The 21501-nt window shown below is 34.1% G+C and overlaps 2 protein-coding genes across 4 annotated transcripts; one reads left to right on the top strand and one right to left on the bottom strand.

The window, feature by feature from the left end:
- Positions 1-71: 71 nt before the first annotated feature.
- On the top strand, positions 72-9990 carry LOC148311426 (CDK5RAP3 protein homolog). Its single transcript, XM_088256684.1, has 9 exons — positions 72-237; positions 385-798; positions 1668-1820; positions 2237-2470; positions 3721-3858; positions 5205-5369; positions 7656-7849; positions 8726-8897; positions 9801-9990. Exons 1-9 carry the CDS (start codon positions 232-234, stop codon positions 9870-9872), a joined length of 1548 nt encoding a protein of 515 aa, XP_088112810.1. The 5' UTR covers positions 72-231; the 3' UTR covers positions 9873-9990.
- A 1233-nt stretch (positions 9991-11223) lies between these two features.
- On the bottom strand, positions 11224-21405 carry LOC148311427 (basic phospholipase A2). 3 transcript variants are annotated; one of them, XM_088256688.1, is made up of 4 exons: positions 21069-21405; positions 17162-17438; positions 13205-13390; positions 11224-11800 (listed from the first exon to the last, which is right to left on the bottom strand). In XM_088256688.1, the coding sequence occupies exons 1-4, from the start codon at positions 21193-21195 to the stop codon at positions 11536-11538; spliced, it is 855 nt and encodes a 284-aa protein (XP_088112814.1). In that variant the 5' UTR covers positions 21196-21405; the 3' UTR covers positions 11224-11535. The 3 variants fall into 3 exon arrangements, with proteins under 3 accessions (XP_088112814.1, XP_088112816.1, XP_088112815.1); XM_088256690.1 differs by lacking the exons at positions 17162-17438; positions 21069-21405 and adding an exon at positions 14723-14853 and having other exon boundaries at positions 11402-11800; XM_088256689.1 differs by lacking the exons at positions 17162-17438; positions 21069-21405 and adding an exon at positions 14192-14318 and having other exon boundaries at positions 11402-11800.
- Between the last annotated feature and the right edge of the window lie 96 nt (positions 21406-21501).

The following is a 21501-nucleotide window of genomic DNA, read 5'->3' on the forward strand; positions in this document are numbered from 1 at the left end:
ATGTGCCATTTTTGTATATAATTTATACATATCATCTTCAAACACGGGTACGTGAAAAAAAATACATCGTTACATTTACGAACACCCAACATATGTTGACATTTTAACTTTTTGACAGCTACTGCCAGAAATTGTCTGGTCCATTTGCCACGTTATAAGCAAAACTATCTTGTTTAATTCAACGCCATAGTTATATATATATATGTAATCGTATAAATAAAGTATACGAAAATGAATGTAAGTCTATGTATTATTTTGTTATGGCAAATACGAATAGTTTGTCCAACATTATCAGCGGTCTTATCACATTCGAATAGTTTTACAATTTTAACTTAAAAAAAATTGTTTGACAAAGTAATATGTTCAAATGTTGTTATATTGCAGGAGGCCGATATTCCTATCGACATACATACCGGGAAATTGCTAGACTGGCTCGTCAGTAGACGTCATGTCAAAAAAGATTGGCAGAAAAATATTCTCACCATCAGAGAAAAGATTAATAATGCCATACAAGATATGCCGATACACGTTGGAATTACAAAACTCTTGACAGGCAGCCATATAAACTACTTCCACTGTTTGAAGATAATCGAAATCTTGAAGGAAACTGAAGCCGATTCCAAGAACCTTTTTGGTCGGTATGGTTCTCAGCGGATGAAGGACTGGCAAGAGATATCGTACCTCTATGAGAAAGATAATGTCTACTTGGCTGAAGCAGCTCAAATATTAGTCCGAAACGTGAATTATGAAGTACCCAGTTTGAAAAAGCAAATTGTCAAATTTGAGCAGCTGCAATCTGTGAGTATTCTTAAAAATTATCAGTTAAACTTCTTCAAACCATTATCCGTACCCCAATGGTGTGTATCATATAAACATATAAACGCAGTATTATCTTATTTTTTGACATCTCATCAAAGATGAAGAAGAATATGGAAGTCTGGGCATTTACGGGGCTTACGACCGTCATAGGCTGGTTTAAGTGATCACTTTACACACGTGTAACATTCACCAATTCTACCCATTATTGACAATCACACTACTCAAATTCTTGGAAGTTCTATATATATGAACCAATTTAGAAACCTTGTTCATGAATCACTAGAACTTCACTAGAGACATCTATTGGTGAGATGTAAAGAAGCTTTTTATTAAGCAGAAACTCTTATATTAGTATGTGAGATCCGAATGATGGATTATAATCACACACATGAGAAACGCCAGAAAATACCATTTTCATTTTTATTATTAAGCTTATAATTTGACCAGATAATTTATTTACAACATTTTGAGTGTGTCCAAATACTTGTTCACAAAATCTGTATTATCTTGATCGTTAAAATATGAAGAAAAGGTGATCAGCCCTCCGCTTCAGGTACCAGTCCAGGGTAATATTGAATAAATATTACAGTGAAAAAATCACTTATATTTATTTGACCCTCCCCTGGGAATCGAACCCAAGACCTCCAGAACGGTATCCGTGCGTTCTGACTATTACACTACGGAGGTTTTTTTGTATTCATAAAGCACATGGCTTTCATGACATGGTATGGTTGGTATTCATATAAGGCTAATTTATATTTTACGAAGTTTCCATTGGAATCTCATTCATTAAAAAAGAAAACCATATTCGACGAATGCTTCATATACAACGTTGATATTTATTCCAGGAATGTGATAAAAAAATTGCCGAGTATTCTAAAAGAGACGCAGCCTCCCGAGCGGAATTTAATTCTTTTTGCAAACAAATTGGCATCTCGGGAGAAAAACTTAAAACTGAACTCGTACAGAAACTGAAGGAACTGCCTGAAATTTACGAAAAGGTAAATACATTTTGTAATTAAAATATAACTTGGTTTTAAAATCACTATAAATATTTTATTATAACTTAATTATAATGTCTACCTGTTTCGAAGCTAACTTCTTTATTTTCAAGACTGAATAATACTAAAACACTATCTACTTAACAAACGCTTTCAAGTATTTGATATACCTGACTATGCCAAGTTTTTCTCGGTCTTCCTCTGAACCTTTTTCCACTGCGTTCGCCTCATAAATTTGTTTTGCCGTTCTTTCCTCACTTATCCGTTCCACATGTCCAAACCATCTTAACAAACCTTTTTTAATTTTATCGATAATGCTTATCTCAACTTTGCATTCCTTCCTTATTTCACCATTCGAACATCTTATCATACATCATTCATCTATGGTGAGATGTCAATTGTTTGTTTGTTTCCAGATTGGGTATAAAATATCAGCTTTGAAGCCCGCCATAGACTTGTACACTGCTTTCACGAAATGTATTGTGGGCGAACAGCAGTCCCAGATATGTGTTCCTCTTGTCAAGTACATTGTGGAGAATGGAAACACTACAGTCTATGAATGGAGCTACGGGGAGGCGCCATTGAGCGTACAGCCGGATCCCATTCAGATTGATATCAACGTTGAAGATGAAAACAATGATAATGGAGAGGTATTTATGATTATATTAACCCTTCCCTTACGGTGCTAAAAACTTTTGCGTGCACCAGTGATATGTATTTTGTACACCATATAAAAATGTAGTTTAAAAACGGGAAAAATGTGAGTATTCCTAATATAATAATTATAATTTGGATAATTTGTATAGCGCCATTTTCGTAAAATACTACCTCAAGGGCGCTTGTAATGACACGGATAGTAATAATAAAAATAGGATGATGATGATAATGATATACAAAAAATAAATGGATTAAAACGTCAATCGGTCTCGGGCCGTCGAGTCTGGAATGGGGAAAAGGTGAGCTGACAAATTAAAACGCCTTCCTCTTGGCTGGAAAATGGCCAAGGTGTTGGGCAGGACGCCTTCCTGAGCGATGTTAAATGTTGCTTTTATTAACCACAGTTCAAGTTGAAATGTGACAATTTTTTAATGTTAGCTCTGGTAATTATCTGAAAATAGGAATAAAAATACATCGCAAGTAGCCGCAATAACTAGTGTAGCGACACAACCGCCGCGTAAGACGATCTGCGCACTACTGGCGCAGTAAACACGTTACAACATGCGCGTATAATGACATGAGAAATGTTGGTAATTTGTTCCAGATTTTTTCACAAATTATTTATTTCCGTCGCAGCAAATAAATAAATTTATATTATAATACTTTCATGTAATATATAATTATATTACGGAGGAATACAAAAATTCTGAGCGTGTATCTATAATATTTTATATTGATATTCTCATTTAAAAATTTGAGTTGTAGTAAATATATATCGCCGGGAGGGGAAGGTTAAAGGAAAAATATTGCATCAAGTTAAAATATATACAGTGGAACCTCTTATAACGAGTAATTTGCATAACAAGCAAAAGAAGTGAAATTTTTTCTTTTCACATTTTACACAATGAGTTACAAAGAAAGGGCAAGTCCTCTTTTCACAGCATTCACTTGTGAGCCGGGACTTCCGCGCCAGTGCATTTGTCTGTGTTTTGCTTAACGAGTAAGATTCCGGAATGAATCATGCACGGTTTGAGAGGTTCCACTGTATTTTTAAACTTTTGTATTGACATTTCTTGGTGGAACTACATTTTATATTATTATTAAACAGCCTTATAGTTCTGCCACTAAAAATTAAATCAACTGCGGATAAATAAAAGCTCCTTTCATTTTAACAAAAATGTTTTTCGGATTGACTGTGAAATTTACTGAAAAAGAGTATTGCACTGTCACTTTTTGCTTCCAGATTGATTTTGGAGAATCACCATTGGATGGGAACGCAGAAATTGATTTTGGTTGTGTTGAAGATGCCATTGATTTTGGAGACGTTCCTCAGGATAATGATATTGACTGGGGTGGTATAGATTCTGCAGAAGACAGCAAGGTATTAAAATTTTATTGTTTTTCTTTTATACAGTTTTTCAGTATATAAAAATATATCATTTGTTCATGCGTATCTTTTAATGGTTACATTATTATATGTATTAATATTTTTTTACGTTTCTGTATACATATGTATTACAGTAATTTTTTATTGCTGATATTTTTTTAGTTTTAACAAATAAAAGCCTAATAGGAAAAACTGGCAGTACATAATGAAGTCCTGGTACATATTAACCTAAATGTGTGGAAGTGAACTATGGAGGCAAAAAAATAATAGAATAGAGTGTGTGGGAAGCGCCAGACTGTATCTCACTCTTGCATACTTGCACTGTGAAAGCGCGAGGAGCTCAAAGCTAAATATTCTCAGTCGTGTTTTTTTCCCCCGGCTAGCGGCAGCGGCAGTAGCTTTTGGGCTTTTAACTAGACCTATGCTTGTTCCGTGAGCGTTGCCAGATGGTTTTTTAATGTTTTCAGCAAATAAATCTAAATTATTACAATTTTTGACTTCATTTGTAATTAATTAAGAGGATTAGCTATGAATGTCCATATTTTTCAGATTTAAATTGCTAATTTTTTATTGTGGAGTGACTACCCAACACCGGAACACGCGTTTTTATTTTAGCACCGGAAGGGAAAGGTTAAGAAAGATGTTTTAAGATGGCTTGGACATGAGTGAGGAAAGAATGGTCAAAAAAATGTGCTAAATGTAGTTGGAAATAGGAGCAGAAAAAGACTGAAGAAAACTTGGCACGATTAAATATTTCAAATACTTGAAGTGGTCAGGTCAGGAGTCGGAATAATCGGCAGGTGTGTATGAGGAAATGCATGGATGTGGAAAAGCCAAAAAATGTTTGTAAAGACATAGTGGTGTAACGTTCTATTCTCTGCTGGGAATTTTTAGAAGCATGCAATTTCTTCTTCTTCTTTTCCCATGTTCGCTCCCTAGGTGGAGCATATGGCCAACATGAGACGTATCTAAGTCACTCTGTCACGTGCCACCTCCTTGGCTTCCTCCTAGGTCAGTCCGGCGTCTCAAAGTTCCGCTGAGTATAGTCGGTGAATGGTCGTCAGCGGCCTTCCGGGGCGCCGGATCCTCGGGGTTGGAAGAAGAGACATGAGGGGTTGATGCTCTCAGGTGGCATTCTAAGGACATGTTCCAACCATGTCCACCTTCTCCTCTTCAGGACTTCCAGTATGAGGGGCTGTTGAGTTCTTCTCCTCACATCGTCATTCCTGACGAAGTCATACCACTTTATACCCAGTATTCGCCTCAGGCACCTATTTTCAAAACTTGCTAGCACGCAATTTACTTTGCATATTTTTATGTTGTGTGTGGTTTTGCTGCAGGTTGACATATCGCTTGGTGACGAGGGTGTGAATATTTCTCTGGAAGAGTCTGGAATAGTTGTGGAAGGAGGAGGAACAATGGGGGGAGTGGCCACAGGAAAAGACGCTCTCACATTACTTGATAATGTTTCCACACGAAGCGCTTTCATTGATCAACTGATGGAGGTTTGTAACCTATTGCATGAAAAATATCTTTCTTTCTTTTCTATGTTTACTCCTTTTTTAAAAATTTATAACCCTTATCTACACCTAATGGTGCATAGGGCACTGCATCAAATTGACGCAGTGTTATCTTGATCATTACTTACATGAAGGCAAGGTGATCACTCTTGCGCTTCAGGAACCAGTCCAGGGTAATATTAAATAAATATTACAGTGTTAAATCACTAATATTTATTTTCACCTCCCCCCCTGGGAATCGAACCCGGGACCTCCAGCACGGTAGCTAAACATGCTGACCATTACACCACGGAGGCGGACAAGTTTACTCCTTAGTCGAAGTATATGGCCATCACAAGTCTCAAGTTAGTTCAGCATTCAAAGTTCTGCTGAGTACAGTCGGTGAATTCTCGGGATTGGAACGAAAGACACGAGGGATCAATGCTCTCAGGCGACATGCTTAGAAAATAAAATGTGTACAGTGATGCCTCGCATAATAAACGCTGCGGACAACGAACATTCTATTTGTCCATTATGCGGCTCATTACTAACTTTGCCACACAACAGATTGTATCGTATTTCATCTTGCCGATTAAACGCTCCAAAGTCGCATGCAGACAATGCACTTGTATGAACATACATGCATACTGCACGGCAATCGTTCTTCTCTGTAACTATATAAATGTAGTTTGTGTTTCTATATTATAGCTTCTAAAAGAGCAGGAAGACGATTTCTGTTGAAATAAAACAATAAATAATTAGCCTCAGTAGTAAGGGTGTGATAACTACATATCTGAGAGAGTACGGCTATTATCCTTGGCTCTACCCGACCCAGTTTCTCCAGGGTATGCTTGGCTACAATAGTTTAGAGACTAGAAGGAATGTGTATTTAATTACGCATTTTTATCGATTGTTGCGCGGTATGATCGATAATCCTGAAATTATCCGGAGCATTGGTCTGTATGTTCTCGATAGTTACCTAAGACAGCGTCGGCATAGATTGTTTCACATTCCTATACACAGGACCAACCTGCCGATGGTTATGCCTGTAGGAAGAGCTACCGCTATGTTGAACAATATCACATTGGATATTGATCTGTTCCATGTGTCCGAAGGAGTTTTCCGAAGCGGGATTCTTCTACACCTTTAAGTCTTCTTGCTTACTTTTACTTTTAATATATACGCCTTGAATATTGTTTGTTATGTATATATTATTTTTTTATTGAATAAATTGAATTGAATTGAATATTCAATTTCATTAAAAATACTTATATCGTAGTCGTACAGGAGAAAGTGACCAACTAACAAAATGTAAAATGTTCAGGAGGGCCATTTAAGTCACTTTTGCTTGGCAAAAAAATAAACATCAATCCAGTTAGTCATTTTTAACAAGTCAATATATTATACTTCCAAGTTTAAAATCCTTTGGGATTTTTTCAGGGCAATATTAAGCTAGTAATATATCAAATAGTCAATGATCACGTTTTTGTAAAAAAATGCACTTGGTCACTTTCTCCTGTATGACTACGATATGTTGAAATGATTCTTGCATATTTTGGTTTGTGTACATACCTTTTGTCATATTAACACATTGTGTACGGTGTGCACATATTTGTGCGTTTCAGAAACCTTGTGTGGTGGCGGGGTGCACATTTTTGTGCATTTCGGCTACCTTCAATTTAGTATACAAAAAACACGTCATAAACTTCTAATCTCTTGGCCTTTTTGCTTTTGTTGTGTAGTGGATAGATGTCGTTGTAATATAAAAAATAATACTGATATTTACTGGTTCAAAACATAGCTAATGGTCGTAATCTGTTTCGAAGGAAATGTTACAAATTAACTTTAAACAATGGATACAGATGGTGCGTTTTTTTCTTTGTCCTAAAATGAAATAAAATACAAAGATCATTGTCCTTTACTTAAGTCGGCAGTTGGTACTTACAAAGCAATAAACGCGTGTGGGGAAAGCCCATAAATCATTTTTTATTCGCAGATTTTGAGTTTTCGGCGGTTGTTAAACTGTGTTGTTATTTTCTAATATTTTATTAGTGTTTTTAAAATTTTTTTTACTTTTGTGATTTGTGGACTAACATGATTTTATTTTGAGACGTTAGAGACCATTTAACCGTTTTTGTATTGTTTTCGAGTTCAACCTCAAGTTCAAAATATGAAGTTCACTGACATATTTTATATTTCCGGACAGCTGTCTAATGTCGCCCGCCTCAAGATACAGTTTTATCAAAACATTGCCGTAACTAATGTGTTAAAATACTTTTCATTTTCTTGCAGCTGGAGGCATTCTTAAAAATGCGATTCTACGAGATATCGACGGACACCCAATTCAGTACATTCAGTTCTCTACAAGACCTGCCGATAGAATCCACAGATTCTATCGCGAGCATGTTGGGATTGGTCGAAATCATTATCGGTGAAATGACAGACAAGAAAGTCAATCATCTTCACAACATCAAACATTCGCCAAGGTTGAAATTTTAATTTGTTTACATCCATATTTTGTCTTCATTCTTCCACTTCAAACCCCCATCCGCATCCGATGGTGCATAGGGCAATGCATCATATAAACGCAGTGTTATCTTGATCGTTAACGCATGAAGGAAAGGTGATCAGCCCTCCGCTTCAGGTACCAGTCCAGGGGGGGTCAAATAAATATTAGAGTGAAAAAAACACTTACATTTATTTGCTTCGGGTACCAGTCGAGAGTAATATTGAATAAATATTAGAGTGAAAAAAATCACTTATATTTATTTGACCCTCCCCCCTGGGATCGAACCCAGGACCTCCAGTACGACAGCCTAGCGTGCTGATTATTACACCATGGAGGCGGACAATTTTGAAAACGAATATTTTATATTATTTTGAGAAATAAAAAGACTTTGTTTTTTGATCCACTCACATTTTTACTAACAACCAACTAGTTTCAGCAACAACCTGTTGCCCTCTTCAGGGTTTAATTTATGACTAAATTAAACCCTGAAGAGGGCTACAGGTTGTTGCCGAAACTAGTTGGATGTTAACAAAAATGTGAGTGGATCAAAAAACAAAGTCTTTTTATTTCCCAAAATAATATGTCAATATGATCCACAAAGTTAATGCTTTCAATATTCAAAACGAATATTTTATACTCATCAGATATAACATATTGAATTCACCTTTTTACTTCAAGCCCCATAGTTTTCATCCCTTTATATTACAATTATGACATCCATTTTGTATTTCAGTGCTCTGTTTCTTGTAATAAATTAATAAGAGTTTGTTTTTATACAGGTACTTTCAAAGCAATTTTAATTGTTTTCAACGTAGTGTATTATCCTCATTAATATTATTTTCGCTTATTTCAGATATGTGGATACGCTCGCAACGCAGTTAAAACAGAAGTTGACAGTTAGTAAAAAGATGACATCCTTAATAGAAGTGGTGAAACAGAAAAAGAAGGAAGCCAATGAACAAGCCAAATCTATAGTCCCCATCCTCAACCTCATCATTGCCAAGACAAAAGAATTGCAGCATCAGGTGCGAATAAAAATTTATCTTTATTTTCATTTTTTAACCCGTAAGCTGCGGATCGCATCTATTGTCGTTTTTTATAGAAGTACCGTTGACTGCGGATCGCATGCATAGTCGTTTTTCAACTTTACGTACTTATATCAACACCTATGGATAATTTTTTGCACTTAAATTTGGTTCGAGGCATGGATAAATTAGTTCTCTTTGATTTATTGTCATAAAATATCATAATTATTTTAATTTAGTGTCAACTTTATCGTGAATACTTCCGGTCAGCTCGTGCTCCGCAGATACGACAGCCGCGTCTTCTATACAGCCGCCATACTTTAGGCCGCGAGTCCGTAAATGTTAATATTTTTGTGTAAATACACCATAAAAACATAATAAGTAAAGTGAATTGTGTACTGTGAACATCTATGATGGATATCCGAAAGTTTCACTACAAAAAATAGGCAAAAATATGCTTTTTTTGTCAAAAATATTGTAATGTAAAATAATCCAGCACGGGACGGAAAGTTTGACACTCGAAATCGAGCAGCTTAGAGGTTAAAAGGAATAACCTGCAAAGTCTCTATTAGAGGCTTGTCTGCAAGATTTTGTTCTAGAAGGCTTTTGCCTCTATTCCGTAAGTGGCTATTGGTCGAATACATGTTTTGTATATCTTCATTTTACTTTCTATTTTCTGTGTTTGTTCCTCCACACTGAATTTACTAGATTTTTACCAAAGCTTTTGATAGTCAGATTAAAGGATGTCATTAAAATTCCCAATGAAAAACAAATGCCCTCTAATATTGTGAAACTTATAAAAGATCTGAACACCTGATCTGAGCTACACTAGGATCAAAGTGGATACCAAACTCACAAGCTCAATAAAAAGAGCTAATAAATATATATACTTTTATATTTCAGATTGAAGGCGATATATCTAAGAGGTATAATAAGCGTGTCGTCAACTTGATGGGCGGAGTGAAAACGTTATAGTGATTCCAATATACCATGTAATTTATTATATTACATAATTAAATATATATTATTATAGGTGATGTTTTATACATATGTAAATGAATTTGTATTGAAATACAAAAATATCATTTTTTAACATTTTATTTTTATTTATAATATAAAACCCATCTCAAGCTTGTGTAACTTATATACTTAAGTAGTGTATAAGTTACACAAGCTTGTACAAGTATAGGTATGCAACCCCGAGTACCCTAGCCGTTACCACCATGAATATTCTCCCTTTTCCTAATGATTATTATTATCTAAAAAATATATTATCACTATTCAATTCTCTTTTTTTTTTTTTAAACCCTTATCCGCACCCCATAACGTTTTTTGCCAGTATTCATTCGAACCTTTATCCGCACCCCAATGGTGCGTAGGGTGCTGCATCATATAAACGCAGTGTTATCTTGATCGTTTACACATGAAGGAAAGGTGATCAGCCCTCCGCTTCAGGTACCAGTCCAGGGTAATAATATTGAATAAATATTACAGTGAAAAAATCACTTATATTTATTTTACCCCCCTTGGGAATCGAACCCGCGACCTCCAGAACGGCAGCCGAGCGTGCTGACCATTACACTACGGAGGCGGACAAATTATAAATTATCAATAATAAATTATCAATTATCTAACCCCTTGAAATTAAAATTCATAAAAATGGCAGTCAAAAAATCTTCATATTATTTTTATTATTGGATTAATAAATTGTCTTCATTGTCATCTACACAAAGGCGAGGTAATCAGTCTTATATTTCTAGTAACAATCTATAGGAAAATATTAAATATTTGAGTTATACAAATAATGAAATTCGTTTATTGTGGTACCTGTTTTGATGATAATATACAACTAGATAGTAGCAAAAAATAGAGGATGGAACGCCACACTCGTCTGTCCTGATATACAATCCTAACTTCCTTCACATACATACGTCTAGGCGTACATACATTTCTTCCAGATATCTAGAATTTGACTTAACCAGATTTTAAGGTGGAGACTGACCAGAGCATTTCGTCGTAACATCGCTCGCGGCGAGCATCACCGAGCATCCGAAAGTATGGATGGATCGCTCGGCTCGGTGTACTGACTGCCTGAATGCTCGTATCGTAACGTGTTACGTTACGACGAAATGCTCCGGTCAGTCTCCACCTTTATGCTCTGATAATTCTGGTTAGGCCGAGTCTTTTTCGGCTGAAAAAGCTTTGGAAAAAGGATGGCTATCCTCGTTCTGTTCTCCCATTCATATTTGCCGAATATATTATCATTCTCGCGTTATCTAATTGCTCCATATGTCTAAACCAGCTTAAAAAAAAATTCTTTTCAAACTTTAGATCTTTTAATAAAACGAAAAATGGACACTGCTATACATCATCAAATTTTATGTCATCATCTTTATGTATCTCTTTCATAGAGTTGTAATAGTAGTAGTGTGGATTCGTTTCTGTGACGTCATTTGTTACCAACTTATGAAAACAATGTTTTTACGAAGGCTTTTGCAAAATAAAATGATAAATGAAAATATTGATTATATCGGTTGTTATAAACACAAAACGAGTCTTACACAATACTTTATAGGTTAAGTAAGTTAAATTAGATATTCCTACCGAGTGATAATACCCTTTTGATTACACAAAAGTGTTATAGCATGATTAGGTTTTGGAACAATCTCCACGGCGAGGAGAAGCACAGGGCTCTCCGACGGGGGCACGGGCGTCTCGCGAGGCAGAGCGCCAGCTGGCGGTCACACTCGCACAGGCGGGTGGCGCAGCTCCCCGGAGCCCCAGCGGGGGGAGCGGCACATAGCGGCCGGCCGCGCCAGCAGCGCCACAAGTACGGCACAAAGTACACTAGGAACATGGGACAGTTCACAGTGGAGTAGCACACGTCGTGCATCATACAACACCTGCAATTGTTAAATAATTTTAATTCCCAATCTTTTTCTTCTGATCTTGATTTAATTCCTAACTTCCACCATACATAAACAAATGCTCCATATTTAATAGATGTACATATTTAATTAAATTATTAATAGTTCAGTAAAACCTCGATATAATGGACTGATTGGCGGGAGAGGGTGTCTGTTAAGATGGGGACTGACCGGAGTCATTTCAATTCAATTCAATTAAATTTATTCAATAATTAATATATACATTACAAACTAACATTTAAGGCGTATACATTAAAAAAAAATAATTAAAAAGTAACCAAGAAGACTCTTGTTAAATGTGTAGAAGAATCCCGCTTCGGAAGACTCCTTCGGACACATGGAACAGATCAATATCCAATGTGATATTGTTCAACATAGCGGTAGCTCTTCCTACAGGCATAACCATCGGCAGGTTGGTCCTGTGTATAGGAATGTGAAACAATCTATGTCGACGCTGTCTTAGGTAACTTTCGGGAACATACAGACCAATGCTCCGGATAATTTCAGGATTATCGATCATACCGCGCAACAATCGAAAAAAATGCGTAATCAAATACACATTCCTTCTAGTCTCTAAACTTTTGTAGCCAAGCATACCCTGGAGAAACTCGGTCGGACGGAATTTCGTCGTCACCTAACACGTTATGATGCAAGCATTCCGAGTGCTCCATCCGAAGCCGGATGCTCACCACGAATGTTACGTTACGACGAAATGTGGAGGTCAGGCCCCCACCTTTAAAGCCGAAAGTCCGTTACATAAAAATAGATCTAAAATAAATCAAAGAAATCTTTTTTTATTGAAAACATGAACAATATATCTTTAGACATAAATAAACAATACAAAACACAAACAAAATTCTATTTATTGTCTTCGGACACTCGTCGTGAAGTGACGTTGCAATTTTTTATCTGCACTTTTAAAATTTTGGGACATAATTTGTGATTATCATGGCCGCTTAAATTTTTGTACATGCGGCGATACTTGCATTTAAGCATGTATAATATTAACAGAACGTTTTTAATTTCTTATCTTTGACCAGTTATTTTATTATTTATCCATTATTTATTTTATCCATTATATCCGAAGTTTGTTAGATAGAGGTCTGTTATATTGAGGATTTACTGTACAATAATACCCTTTTACAATATAATTAGCATCTGGTAACACCAATAAGTTACAAGAAATAATAATAAGGATAATGTAGCTGTGTGTATAATTAAATTAATCATTGATTTACTTATAATAATTTTATTTATTTGTGCAAAAATTTATTATTTTTATTTATTTGTAGTAATTAATTAAAGGAACTGTCCTGAGCTAATTAATGATGTGGGGAGGGGAACAGTTCTTGAGAGGAGAAAGCGATATTTTTTACCAACCTGTCGATGCTGTCTGTAATTTCTCCAGATCCCATGAAGCCACAATAGCACCCATACCCTTTGTAGGATAGCGGGTTACAACCCGTGGCGCATGACACCATATTATACAAGTGTGTGACTCCTCGTTTACCCCTGATTTCCATTATGCTGGGGTCATCTTCCATTGAGTTTACCTTTCCTTTAAATCTAAAATAATAAAAGGCTTATTATTTGTTTAACATATCACTAGGATTTTAGTGCCAATATTTTAAAAAACTGATCACCACATAATATGGCAACCGAAAATTAAAAACACTGAATTTGTGATTTTCCATTTGAAACTTTAAAAAAATCTTTTTTTAAAATGATACTGAAGGGGTTATTTTTTGACATCTCATCAAAGATGAAGAAGAATATGGAAGTCTGGGGATTTACGGAGCTGACGACTGTCATAGGCTGGTTTAAGTGATCACTTTACACACGTGTAACATTCACCAATTCTACCCATTATTGACAACCACACTACTCAAATTCTTGGAACTTCTATATATATGAACCAATTTAGAAACCTTGTTCTTGAATCACTAGAACTTCACTAGAGACATCTATTGGTGAGATGTAAAGAAGCTTTTTATTAAGCAGAAACTCTTATATTAGTATGTGAGATCCGAATCCTGGATTATAATCACACACATGAGAAACGCCAGAAAATACCATTTTCATTTTTATTATTAAGCTTAGAACTACGAAAACTTAACATTATACATAATATAATAAATACAGATTACGATCAAAGAAAATTAAGGATGTGACTATTGTATAATACAGCGTTTAATAAAAAAATCATGTAATTTAACACATCGGTGAAAACATTTTTCACGGATGACGACTCGTCTGATTGAAATATTACACGTTTTGTATAAGAATTAAATAAATTAAAAACGAAATATTTACTTAATATATTTAGCATTGAAAACAAAAAAGAAGTTATAAGAGCTTTAGTGTTACCGTAAAGTGGGTATACTTTGCACCATGGGTGATACTTTGCACCACCTTCTGTAAAGAAATTGTGGAGCTGGTCATCTCTGATACATGTCATTTTTCATTCTTTTTTCTATTGTTGCTGATAGATGGCACTTCAATCTACTTTTTAGTTTAAAGAAGTAACATTCGGTCGCTATTGCTTCAATGCGTATTTCCTGTCCGAACGTAAAGAAAGTTTTCTGTCTGAAAATTGTGTCCCAAAAAATCGAATGTAATCAGTATACTGAAACAAGTTACAACAAGTGAGTGGTCTCTAAATCGTAGGTAGGTAGGCCCTGCTTTTCTCAAATGTTGTATTTTTTGGTTACGTTGTCAAGTTTATGTAAAAATTATATTTTTTTAAGAACTTACTTGTATTGACTACATTTGGGGTAACATTGCACCTGGTGCAAAGTATCCACAAAGGGCCATAGTTAATCAATTTGATCAAAAGTCTTAAAACGGCTAATACAACTTGACATTTTTGCTAAATATCTATAGGTTTAGTGTACTTACTTAATTCCTGATGGTATATTTTTTTCAAAAATGTCAAGAACACACAAGCAGCGGCCTTATGCCAGACGATACTGCGATTTTACACCGAAGAGAGTGGAGCAGTGTTTGGAGGCTATTCGAAATGGTACAATCAGTCAAAGAAAGGCTGAAAAAATTTTCTAAATCCCCAGAAGGACGATTAACTATAAACTCAAAGGTCAGCACACAAAACCTGTGGGAAAACCTCCGATATGTGACAAGGGCGAAGAGCAATCTTTCGTAAACTGCATAGTAGACATAAGTGAGTACGATTTCCCAGTGAGTGTTTTTAACATTCGCTACATTCTAATAGCCTATTTAGATAGATTTGGCAGAAGAGTACGAATATTAAAGGACATCGTACCAGGCTCTGAATGGATAACATCATTTTTGTAAAGACATAAAACCTTGACTGTTGCTAAAACTAGTCAGTTGCTTAATCGGTTGCCATTAAAAGCGTATGACGATGACGTGCGCCAGAGTTTTCAACAGTTTTTGGAAGAAAACAGATTCAACCCAAAGAATTCAGTCTTAAAACGCAGGAAAACGGTACCGATAGAACCAGGTAAGAGCATTGCTCACGATCCAAATGTCGAAATGAACGTTGACGAGACACAAATGCCACCTGAATCAACTACATCAATGATCCCACCTTCCGCATTGAAACTTCCAGCATATCTAGCATTAACTGATTCATTAACTGTTCACACGGAAGCTTTGAGGAAGAGGGAGAAGAACAAAAACGATGACTGAAACCAGTTATCGTATTTGTTCCTCAGTGTCATTAGGACCAGTAAAAAAGAAGGTGGGAGAATAAGTCGTATTTCATTATGAAGGATAAAATTTTCCGGGACAGATTTTAGAAATAAAGAAAAACAGAGTTGTTAAATCCATGCAGGAGAGTCTCAAATCGTATAAGTGGCCGATGAAGGATGACTTTCTTCAATATTCTTGGAAGGATGTAGTGGGTTCCATAAAAGAACCGAAAATGCAATCCAAAAGAGGTTTCTTTACCGTCCCGGAACTTGACCATATTTAGACCTAATTTAATTTTAATTCCTATTATCTATGTAGAACGATATGTTTTAATATCCACCTTTCATTTTATATAATTTTAAACCTTCAGTATTGGAAAAAAAAACATTTTTGTTAGATTTTTTAATATTTTTAAAAAAAAAATTCTATCAAGTGTCTTATTTTTCCATAATTATACAATAATATAATCTGCATTTAGTGAACTGTGAGCCAAAACCCTTCACGAAGTGCAATGAAACTTGTAGGATAGCCTTTACTTTGCATAAATTTGGATTCTAGTACGAAAAGTGTAGAGAAAATATCATGGTGCAAAGTTGTACTTTACCCCGGGATACTTTGCACCAAAACATAAATATTAAAAAAAAATATAGGCAAAATAGATAAAAATTTAAAAATGTGTCAGACATGTTACAGGTATATGTGTTATTACATTGCAATAGTTGAAACCTCAGAAAAAGTAAAAAACATGATCTAAATAGACAATTTTTTGAAAAAATGCAGTATTTTGGTGCAATGTATACCCACTTTACGGTACTTCTTGACATTGTATTCTATAACTCTCGGGAACAATACCCCATTAATATTAATAGGGTGATCATGGCAATATAAATCTGCCATTACGAATAATAAAATATATGTTTACTACTTTAAAATCCCGCCTGTGGTCGCGTAAAAACAATTTAATTGATACTTTTGCCGGCTGAATGTTGTTAGGGGAAGGTCGGGTAGCCTTGGACCGTGGGTAGCCCCGGACATCATGCGGTAGGTACTTACTATATAAAATAGGTACTTATAATTAAAGGACCAAGGAGTGACCTTACTGTTCGATGTGCTGCCTCAGAAATAAAATTACTATGCGTATTAGAACCAATTTCATCAAAATAGGTCTGTAACCTGTACTTAAAGACTACTTACCTCTTCACAACTATTGTAATCTTTGCAATTTGCTTGTAAGTGTTTTAAATCTTTCATAGGGGTAACAATATTTGATTGTACATGTATACGTTATTTTTATAATATGTTCTGAATATTACAAGATTAAGTTCACTTTTTTTATATCCATTATTTTCTTCATTATATATAGTGTAATAATACTCATACATAAAATGAAATCTAGGAGACTAGATATGGCCAATCGAATAAAAAAAACCGAATTAAATAGCGACTTCTTTAAAAGAAGTCGTTACTTAAATCGGTTTCAGGATTCGATCACTATATAATATCGCGAATCAATGTTCAAATTTGGTGGCGTACTCCATATTTCTAGATTTGAAAATTTAATATCTAAAAACTAAGCTGGAAATTAATATAAAAAGTTGCGAATCGGATTACCGAAAAAGTAACATTTACCCATTAGTTAAATCTATATAAGAGTTACTAACATACCTCTGGTTTTGATTCCATAACATTGATGATCCAAATGGATTCTTAGCGTATCCCAAATACATGATTTCATCAGTATTATTTTTCGTTGAATCGAGCTCAAAAAATCCTTCAGAATTGGTGGCTTTTAGCGAAGAATCTTTGGGGTATTTCTTGCGAACTTTCTTCCATTTTACTAGCTGATGCTGGTCACTTTGGTTACAGAAGCCATTCGTGGATCGGGGTATTATGTCGATCGAGTTATCTGGTATATAATTATTTATTAATGGGAAGTCCTTATCTGAAAAATAAAACATCATTCTAAAATAAAGAACAAATGAATGCGTAGAATCGAAATGTACGAATCGCATTTTTTTGGGTAGGTACTTTAATATATGCAGGTAGGTACGTATGAAAAATAAGTATTTTCATATTATTGTTCTACAAGCGTTATATGTTTTTCTATTATTCAAATTTGAATTCTCTCCGTGTTGCGATCTTGCTACCCTTTTATTCGTTAAAAATAGCAAATGCGAAATTTAAAAATTGCTCGCAGTCAACACAATAGCGCCATTAAAAAAGAATTAATATATTCAAGGTTCTACATGATTTGAACTTTTTACTTATTTTAAATGTTTATCACACTTCGTGGTCAATTCTGAACGGTATTTCGGAATGAAGTGCAGACTAGCATACAATATAACCGACTGCTAGTATTTTATATTTATGTAAATAAAACGGCATTAAAATGTTAACATTTTAAAGTGCCGCTAATTTTTCCGAATACTTACTGTACTAATTGATGAAAGAAGTTTAGTTTAGTTGAGATAAGGTAAACGACATACTTGACGACATAGTCCAAAATTCTAAATAATGGTGTTTTAACTCTGATTTAAAAAAATATATATGGAAACTTTCTATTTCAATTTAATTTAACACAGCCACCCTGGATTTTCTACTTCTTCAAAGTCGCTTTTCGTATCCAAATGGTGCATAGTGCACCTCATCGAATCGACGCAGTGTTAACTGGACCATGATTTGTTTATTATTATGATCAGTCCTGTGCTCCTTTTTCATGGATGCAGGGGTGGAACATGTTTGACGGGTTGCAGATGACGTACATGAAGGAGCTCAGGATGGAGGAAATTACTGCTATGTGGGAAAGAAAATAGAGGAAAAGGAGAATGGCAGTCACGGATATGGCACTCAAAGTTGCATAACCATGTGTAAGCTGTACATTTCTAATGTTTATGATTCTCTTGAAGATAAATTAAGATATTTCAAAAATATAGGAAGATTAATCACACAGGAGTAATTAAATTTATACATACACACTTCTACGTAATACATTCTTAAATTTATATACATAGTTCGTTATATCGTGGGAAAAGTGTTAAAAGTTTGCAAAAAACATCCAATTAAAACGATTGCATTTAAAAGTAAAAAAAAACGTTTGCATTGTCGTAATGGTATTATGTTATACGAGTACACGTGTATGCAGGTTTATTGGGATTACCAGGACCGGAGTCACTTTTTTTGTTTGTTTTTTCGAATATTATTAAATATCTTAGAATATTATAAAACATACTTACTATACAAAGAAATAGAATTTGAGTTAATCTTTTTTTAATAATTCATTGTATGTGTGTGTGTTTTTATGCACTCACTTAAAAATAATTTTAAAAAATTTAGGTAGGTAGGTCAGGTTTGTTGTTTAAAAAAAATTGTTGTTTAAAAAGAATTTTCGTTATTAAAATAAATTATGCTAACAAATTAGGGACTTTGGATTATGTATCTACATTCAGAAATAAATAAAAAAGGCACTTATTTAGAGAAGCAAAATCACGTTTTTAAACACATAAGTATTATTGTCATTTATATTCAATGTTGGATTTTTGTTGTTTTTTGGTTTTATTTATTTTTAATTTTCGATATTCCCTCCATGTTTAAGTACTGTAATAGAGGGATTAGGGGTGATATGTTTAAAAAATATATAAATGAACATATTTTTTATGTAGATAATACACAATATTTACATTTTTTATTGTAAAATACAGTTGATTTGCGTAATTCGGACTAAAAACGAGTATAAACTATAAGTTTTCATTGTTAATTATGAAGAATATTCTACATTTTACCACATTATATTGAAAATGAGGATTTCGAGGATGCAATTGTCAAAGACGAAAGATTGTTAATCGAAAGAAAAAAAATGAAGAAGATGATGACTATGAAGAAACATCTGTGCCTGTGACTAACCAAGTGTAAAAAATGTTTTACTTTTTCCTGTGATTTTATTTTTTCAAAATAATTTCCGCCAAGGAATTTAAAAATAAATACATAAAATACACATAAGTATTCAATGAAAAATATTCCTTGTTAAATTTTTAAGGCGCTTTGGTTTGTTCGGTCAGCATTTGATTGGGCCAAATGTATATTTTATAAAAACCTTTTCTCGTAGCAAAAAAATGTAGTGATAAACACGACAAAATTACTAAGATTTTTTTACGGACAAAGTGCTGCCCTGAGCACATCTGAATGCAACATCTCCGTTATCACTTTCATCTTTCCACGGGATGTGTAGGTATTATGGAAAACCAGCGTGCCGTGAAAACGTCACGATTCTCGAATTTTATCACAATTGCCTGAAATTTATGTAGGTTTTTTTGTTACGCACTACATTTTACGGCACAATTTTTGTTTAAGTAATAATCGGAGCAAAACAGTGTTATTTTATGAGAATTTGCGGTTAAAAACCTTTAAAATAAAGGGAATCTAATTTGCTGCTTCGGCAATCACTGGACGAATATTTTTTTTGCTTAGTTGGAAAGTATTGCTTCTTAGCCCATCAGTAACGGCATTTATTTACAAGATTTTCAATGTAGACAATTTTGACACCTTTATGGTATTTTGTAGGTCAGAAGGAGAAAGGGGAAGTTGTACTAAGGGCCATATTTTAGCAAGATGGACAAAAACTGGTGGTAGTTTTTTACGCACAAAAAAACGTAAACGAATATTAATTCATTAATATAATACTGCAGTACGTATACTGTTGATCTTGTCAGAAAAAGGTATCTGGAGTTTTTTGTTCTTGGGTATTTTTGGTTTTGATAAAAATTTATATAAAACATTTAATCAAGAATAAATTACTATCAGATAACAGTGGGCTATTACCGCGACCCCGGAGATAAAATACTCAAATAAGTTTTATTTTAATTTTAATAATTCACGTTGATTCAATCATAAATATATACTTCAGACATCATTCCTTTTCTATTCACAACACATCGGACTGCGAGCGGTTTGTAAATTTGAAATTGGAATTTTGATTAAAATAATAGCAAGATCAATTATATTCCAGACGAATTAAGCATATTTTAGGCAAAACCTTAGAATAAAATTAATAGTTTTGATTTTGGGCAAAGGTGTTCCTCACAACCCAAACCAAAGGGTGTTCCCTTAAAAGTCCCCACATAAGGATGTCCACTCCCTATACCACCCTCCAAAATGTTAGTTTTCACTATTCTGTCATTCTGTCAAAGGCATAAATGATTACCAGTAAATTACCAATAAGTATATACTCTTATAATTTACTGACCAAAATACGATATATGAGATAATACCCAAATAATTATTGCAGATAGTATATTTTTGATTGCAAATACATAACAAATAATATTATCGATTACTATTTAAATGAGGTATCGATATATTCACACATGATGCGGGTTTTATCAATGTTCAAAATGAAATAAGCTAAAACAGGAACAACTTTCAATTTCATACATTTACAAAACATTGTGGTCAGGTTTAAATAAATAAATAAATACACTTATAAACTGAATAACTAATTTATGAACGAAAAATATCACTCACATCACTAATCACAAAATAATTAATATTAAATATAATATATTTTATTGGTATTTACCTGTTAAGCAATCGATAAAAAGATTATTTGAAAATCTATTAAAAATTCGCTGGTTTATGTATATGAAAATGCACATCCAAATAATTAGTTTTAAAAATAAATTGCAGTTTTTACGTACTCTATACATATCTATTTATTTATCCACATTAACAACAATATGATTCCTCTATAACACTAAAAAATGTAGACCGTATTTTTTTTAAATCATTTGATTTTTCATCTTCTTTATTCGCACAAATCTTTATTTCATTTTTTTTATTTTTTATCTTTTTGCAAAAACATAAAATAGTCGCGAAATAAAATTGCAGTGATCGATCGCACTTATCTGCACGCGTCTGAAACTGAAGCACCGCTTGTCTCTCAACTGAGGACAATGCGCGCAGACCATTAAACGAGGGAAAAGTGAATTTACGATTTTGAATGGTAAAGTGAT

This window comes from Brachycentrus maculatus, unplaced genomic scaffold (genome assembly GCF_059751285.1).
Source record: "Brachycentrus maculatus isolate JH-2025_06_01 unplaced genomic scaffold, ASM5975128v1 h1tg000065l, whole genome shotgun sequence".
In the NCBI taxonomy this organism is placed as follows: domain Eukaryota; kingdom Metazoa; phylum Arthropoda; class Insecta; order Trichoptera; family Brachycentridae; genus Brachycentrus; species Brachycentrus maculatus.